At 30.8% G+C, this 7,273-nt stretch overlaps 1 protein-coding gene across 1 annotated transcript; it reads right to left on the bottom strand.

Moving 5' to 3' along the window:
• Positions 1-4,000, bottom strand: LOC106473424 (xenotropic and polytropic retrovirus receptor 1 homolog). The gene is made up of 4 exons (XM_013934104.2): positions 3,813-4,000; positions 1,544-1,595; positions 400-501; positions 1-256 (listed from the first exon to the last, which is right to left on the bottom strand). The coding sequence occupies exons 1-4, from the start codon at positions 3,879-3,881 to the stop codon at positions 153-155; spliced, it is 327 nt and encodes a 108-aa protein (XP_013789558.1). The 5' UTR covers positions 3,882-4,000; the 3' UTR covers positions 1-152.
• Positions 4,001-7,273: the final 3,273 nt, after the last annotated feature.

Consider the following 7,273-nt stretch of genomic DNA (forward strand, 5'->3'; position numbering starts at 1 on the left):
ATCGAGTGTCATTATAACATCTTGGATTACCACAGAGATATAAACTGGCGAGCCAGCACTTCCATCTCATGTGTTCTTATCACAGTTATATCTACTTTTACATTTCATTCCTGCTACATATGTTACTTACTAAGAACTGCCACAAAGCAAGCTTACCTTTTTCCTTCAGTTTTATTTTTTATACCAGCAACTCTTAAAGCATTATTTAACTCTGTCTTTAAGTTGCCAAACTTACGAGTTCCTTCCGCCAACTTTTCTGAAAAACAAAAACAAACTTAAACCAATTTTTAAAGCCACATCAACTACAATCAACCTCTAAACTTTGTTAACAATAACACTCTAATGTAATATAAGAAACCAGATTTTCTAACGAGATTTAAGGTACTTTTTGTTACTTACCTGAGAAAAACGTGTTTATTTTTGCTAATTCCTTGTCACAATAATGAAAAAATTCTTCATCAAACATTGCTAAATATCGGGTAATTTCTCTTTGTTCAACAACTGCAATAAAGAAATTGAAAACATTAAAAATGTCAGGAATCTAATAATCAACCAACAGAAAAAATTATTTACAAACTTATAATATTTAAAAATATTTTTAGCCATTTTGCAAATATACGGAATTATTTAAGTCCATATATTTTCCATTTAAATGTTTGTGTTCTCAAGTTTCTAGATCTTTCTTTTCTTGATACAAGATGAAAAACTTTACAACAAATAATTCAGAAAATGTTTACAGTTAGAACAACTTTACAACAAATAATTCAGAAAATGTTTACAGTTAGAACAACTTTACAACAAATAATTCAGAAAATGTTTACAGTTAGAACAACTTTACAACAAATAATTCAGAAAATGTTTACAGTTAGAACAACTTTACAACAAATAATTCAGAAAATGTTTACAGTTAGAACAACTTTACAACAAATAATTCAGAAAATGTTTACAGTTAGAACAACTATACAACAAATAATTCAGAAAAAGTTTACAGTTAGAACAACTATACAACAAATAATTCAGAAAATGTTTACAGTTAGAACAACTTTACAACAAATAATTCAGAAAATGTTTATAGTTAGAACAACTTTACAACAAATAATTCAGAAAATGTTTATAGTTATTCTATGTCTGTGGTATACATTTCTTGTTCATTATAATGTTCCTGTTGTTTATCATACGGTACTTTTTTTTTATCACTCTTCAATGTCGAGTTTAGAAGATTATTCCTTATCAACATAAACATACACATAAGCTACATGTTTTGATTATTGTCAAAACAAGGCATTATATATGTACCGTACTGCTTTTAATACTTAAAAAACAGTAACCTGAGTTACTAAAATTACAACTTTCCTGTGCTATTAAGATAATCCAGAATCTGATGATCGAAACGATACACTAAATATAATTAATGTAACAATTCTTCTTAATAGAAAACATAGCACACTGAACTTCTATTTGTTAAACCCATAATTAGCTACAATATTATAAAACAGGTTGATATGTATAAAAATGAAGTTTTAACATGACAAGTACAACTAACTCTCTGCTGATGGTGCTGTCTCCATTGCTGCATACAACATCACTTTCATCTCCTGTAAAGAACAATTAATATTTTACGTAAATAATAACATGAAAAAGAAAAGATCAGGGGGTTTTTTTCATAAGTATCATTACACAATATTTACTGATTTTTCATTAAGTTTTTTTTTTAACTCATAATACAAAAACAGTAATAAATCATATTGTGATAAGGAGAAACTTTTGGCTTTTAAAATAAAAGCTTCCATATCAACACAACCATAAACATTTACAAAGAAAACTATCAAAAGAAAGTATATTTCACTATACTTAGTAAGGAACCTCCAAAGTACTATAAAATGAGGAGATTATATATTATTTAGAGTAAGAATAAAAAAAACAACAATGGAAGAAAATCACCTTAACTGTTAACAACTTAAAAGCAACACAGAAAATAGTACATGGTTAAGAATAAAAAGTAAAATTTATTTCTGATAATGAATAAATTAATTCATAATGATATAATATCATTCACATTGTATCACGAAAAGCTTTATTGAAGATTGAGGTTATGATATATTAAAAGATGCAAATAAATCAACTAAAATATTGAAACTTAAAATGCATTTGCTCTACCACAACAATTACTAACTTTGTAAAAATAAGAAATACAATAAATAGGCCAGTCAGAACAACACAAGTAAAACCCTACAATAAAAACATCATGCAGAGGTTACAGCTACAAATCATGACAAATCAACATCAAATTATAAATTAAACCTCATAGGAAATGTAAAATGTTATCAAAACAACAAGTACATACAAAAATCAATCTGCAGACAGTCACATACCTACATGTGATTAAAAATACAATATAAACTTATATTAAAGTCAGGTACAAACTAAAGCAACAAATTAAGGTGACAAAAACATCCCAATAAAGATGAGAATATAGAATCAGTTGTTCACATAAAATAAGAAAATAAACCACAGAAAAATAAAAATTATGATCACCACGTTACAATATAAATGTTGGTAAATTACAATAAAACAGCATGTGAATGTATCAAAACTAAATTTAACATTTTTGGATAGTTAAATGCAATTATTAGTGATAAATAAGAAAAACAATGCTAATTTGTTTAAGAATTTTTATAGCAAATTGTTTATTAATTCTATTGCAAGTATAAAGACTACCTTTTCATGATTAATGATTTACTAAATAGAGGCATCATATTCAAAAGTTCTATTTGCATTTACTTAGGACCACTATGAAAACACCGAGTGTGATAAACAAAATAAGAAAACAAAGGTTCATTTGAGAGATTTTTAACTCTTGACATAGTGCTTCTATTAGGCTAGTAATGCTGATAAATTAATCTGATGAACCAAATGAGACTTGGTATTTTTCTGTATTTTGAAGAAATATTTATAATGAAATCTAAAACTTGATTTTCTACAGTAAAGCATTCATTCGCAAGAGTTTACACATAAGTTTTCTGCCATGTACTGTTATAACTTATATTGAGATTTTATTTTTTCTCTTTCCATAAACATGAGTGTGGGAGACTACTGGAATTTTGAAATTTTATAACCTACAGTTAAAGTCCTACCATTTTTGTGCTTCAACTTTCAAATTCACCTTTGGCTTTACATTTAGTGAAAGGGTCAACACGAAGAACTTAAACTCAGTTAAACTTAAAGAAGCTGATATACTTTGCAAAATGTAAGCAGCACTGAGGAACTCTTGCATTAATCAGTTATTTAAAAATAAAACCCAGATTTAGCAACTTGACAACACTTGAGAGAAGTAGAGCTTTTAGGTATAGCATATATCACGGGCAGAATCATGTCCTGTTAATTTTATTGCATTACACTATAGTACATGCCTATAATTTAACGTATAAGTTGAATAACAATTGTAACAAGGCCCAGACTAGTAATACTACTAGTACTATTACTAGTTGTAGTGTTACACAGTGACTGGAACTGGAATTCAAAAAACTTTAAAAAGTTTAGCTTGAAAATTCAGTACTACGGTTACACTAACAAGTTACAGTAGCAAGCAGCAGGATATAACTTATAAGCTACTCCAGTAATGTTTGTTGTTACTAGAAGTAGAATGTATTGCTATTACTATTAGTAGTACTACTACTTTACTTTAGTCTTTAGTAACTTAGCGCACAAGTCACTAAACACTCACAGTCACACAGTACGTCATTGGTGGCTAAGCTGAAGAACTGTAATTTGTAAGTGTAGAAATAATTCAATAAACAAATTTAACCTCTTACCTCGTAAGTGATATATTGTTTCCGCCATTCAGGCGTTATATGTGCAGATAAATGTTCAGCAAATTTCATTATATCAAACAGCTAAGGCAAAATAAGTTTCATTTACTGTTCTCCACTGTAAAGTGTAATTTGTAAACGTGTAATTCACCAACATTAAAGACTTTACTAACACTAAATCGTACGATATTATAAACACTCCACTAAACTTGCCAGCTGACACCTACTGCACCGTATTTCGCTAAACTTGCAATTCGATTGGCCAATAATACGCGAAACATTTGCTAGCCCCGGCCTGAAATTTCCTACAAAATTTCTGCAATACGATTGGTCAATATGTACAAATATAAACTTGGACCTGACAGGTATGTTAGCTTAAAAGACAGGTGCACATGCTCGTTGAATATATCTATAGAGTGTGTATCCGAGGGAACGACTTTTGTTTACACTGTGTCGGTCGTGCTATATTTCGTAATCGTTAGAGATTATCTTCGTCTCAAAGAAATATCATTTTTCATAATGTGTCTATGATAAATATTAACTGATAAAAGCGTTCCATTGTTTCAAGTCTGTTAATTTCCAGGACGTCGAGGTTTGTTTGGTTTAAGGTAAATATGTTTACTTTTTAAATACGAATGTTTTGCTCAGTGTATTTCTTTATGATATTTTTTCAGGGGTTTTCCTAGCGTACAGTTGATCACAAATCGTGCACCTGTAAAAATATTTGGGCAGTTGAAAATTCACCTATATAAGTAAGTTCAAGTGAATAAATATTAAAAATAAACATATTTAAGATTATAAAATTCCATTCCAGAGTCGATAAATAAATGTACTTACTCAAATATTCTTCATTTTTTGATTATTTATTACTAGGCCTGTATATATGAGGTGCAATAAGGCGTCATGTCGTAAAAAATGATAAAGTTAAGGCATAATTGTGCAGTTAAAAAAATCCGTAGGAAAAGCTCTGTGTTTTCTTAATTCCTAACCTTGTATTCAATATGTTCCACACTTAAACCACCCTAACCTTCGCATAATCGTTGATCAAATCTTGGTGATATAATTTATGGTTTTTCTAAAACGTTTTCTGCTAAACTATAATGTTTCGCTTTATAGCTTCATTTGGAGTATGAGCTGTATATAAATTTAAGTTTTTTATCTTTCAACAAACCCATCCCTCTTACTTTTGCTGGACCTGTACATAATATTTGTTACTTTTGAAGAGTATGAACTCTTAGGCTTTAATAAATTTCATGAAATATCTTTTTCACATATTCCTGGACTATCTGATTTATGACACATACTTTTCACTTGTTGCGATAATTATGTACAGATATCAAAATGAAATAACACGTTATTTACAGAGTAGCAAGACGGTTCATTGTGGAGGAACAGCCTGTACGCTCGAAAGTGTTACCATAAGATCAGCAAAATAATTATGACAAACACAGCTGTTTCCAGCGCCCCCTTAGTATTTATGTAATTAAAGTTCTTAATGTAGATTTTTTTGTTTCATGAATAAGGCAGGAGTGTCTACATAATAAAATTAAATGTGATTCCAAAAGTTTAGTTTTATTGTATATATATATATATATACATAGACACCTGGTTAAGTTGTCTTGTTGTTACTAGTTTTCGAAATTGTGCATATAAGTAGTTTAATTACAACTGTGATTTCAGCTTTGATGTGTTAAAAATTACACAAGATCCTATCTTTATTTAAGCTTAATTCTTAGAACTTATAACCGAAAGCAAAAAATAGTCTGTCAATCACATTACATTTCTCATATCCAGTGCTGGCGAGACCTTTCTCCTAATACAGAGCTCAACAGTCCGACTGGGGTACAAGTGTGGTCTTGGTATTATTTGAATTATAAATGTTATGAACACCAACTCTTATTATGTTAAATAAATCAAGTCAGCGAATTGTAATTATTATCAATCATATTTTAAGTTGTTTATTCGCTTATTGAATTAACTGTGTGCAATATTTCTGACCGTCAGATGGCGCTATAGAATAGTATATTTAAAATCGAGGGTTAAAAGGAGAGTGTCTGAGCACACCCACGGGCTATACCCCGAGGTTTTTAATAAACTCCGAAATTAATGCCAAGCAACTTGGATTGGAGAGGGGCATGCAATGAATTCGTTCTTTTGTGGAACAGTTTGAAATACAACAACTGTAAATAAAGTACAGTAAACTCAAAAAATGTGAAACATATTACACCAAACGCATCTCTACTGTCCGAAAGTTTTTACTTTATTAAATGTTTGTCTTTAAGATCCTTTTTCGTGGTTACTAAGCCTATACGCTCACCTTTGGTATAGTAGTACTAGTAGTTACAATGATCGATATCCGATTGCCACAGCGAGGCCGCGAGTACATGTACTCGTGATACTTAATTACGTGTCCTTAAATGGATTTTTAAATATAATTCATCTTTAAACAGGTGATGAACGTAACTTTTTCTTTGTTGTTGTTGTTGTTATATTGTATGTTTTTACATAATTATAGTTATAGCCCTCTAACGGCCATTACCTTGTTGTTGTGATATTTTCTAATAGACAAACGATTCAAATTTCAGAATGTTATTGGAATTAGTTTGCTGCAAAATATCCAAAAAAAAACGTAATTCTGTTGAAAATTCTTTTACATGGCATAGATTTATGGAATAATATAACTGGATCTATTAGGAAATTTTTTAAATACAATCTATGTTGTTTCAACGATGGTCGGACATTGTCTAAGGGGTATGGAGCCTGTACTGTAAATCAGAGGGTTAAAAATTTGCGTCCTGTAGCTCCGCATTTGGGGACGTGGGTGCACGTCGAAATTCTAAAATCTAGTCAGAAAAGTGTAGCCCAAGAGTTGGCGGTGGGTGCTGTTGACAAGGTGCTCTCCTCCTTGTCTATCATATAGCCCTTGTGTAGCTTTGTGCGAAAGTTGTAAAATAAATTCTGAACGTGGTTTGGTTCTGTTTGGTGTATTTTCTTTTACATATATGTTTTACGGAATTTTAAAGTCTCGTCAACAAAATCATTAAACCCGATAAACTGATATATGATAAATCAGATATAATGTGAATCTTTGTGTCATATTTCATCAGCAAGTAATAGTACAAAACGTTATTGTTGCAAAAAAATATGTCGGGTACCATCGAGAATTGAATTGTGTTTTCGGATTTGACGTTGGGCGTGTTCAAAATTACTTGTTGTACAGCTGTGAACCACCCTTGCTCGCGCAGCACGCGAGGCTTGGGGGTGAGTTCGCGTAATTTCTAACTACACAAGAACGACCAGCCGCACATGCAAGAACGCGGTGTAATTGGTGTACTCCACCCCCATCAGCAAACAGTGGTCCTATGGCCCCATAACGTGAATAAACTTTATTGATTATGTTTGTGTGATGTGTGTGTGTCATAAAAAGTTATGCTGTGCTCTCAGTTTCCAAGAGACTATATTAA

The sequence above is a fragment of the Limulus polyphemus genome, unplaced genomic scaffold (genome assembly GCF_000517525.1).
Source record: "Limulus polyphemus unplaced genomic scaffold, Limulus_polyphemus-2.1.2 Scaffold6161, whole genome shotgun sequence".
In the NCBI taxonomy this organism is placed as follows: domain Eukaryota; kingdom Metazoa; phylum Arthropoda; class Merostomata; order Xiphosura; family Limulidae; genus Limulus; species Limulus polyphemus.

Coding starts and splice junctions, on each gene's coding strand:
- LOC106473424 (XM_013934104.2), bottom strand. CDS start 3,881: ATGAAATTTGCTGAACATTTATCTGCACATATAACGCCTGAATGGCGG. Junction 1,596..3,812: donor AACAATATATCACTTACGAG/GTAAGAGGTTAA, acceptor TGTTCTTTACAG/GAGATGAAAGTGATGTTGTA. Junction 257..399: donor AATAAACACGTTTTTCTCAG/GTAAGTAACAAA, acceptor TTTGTTTTTCAG/AAAAGTTGGCGGAAGGAACT.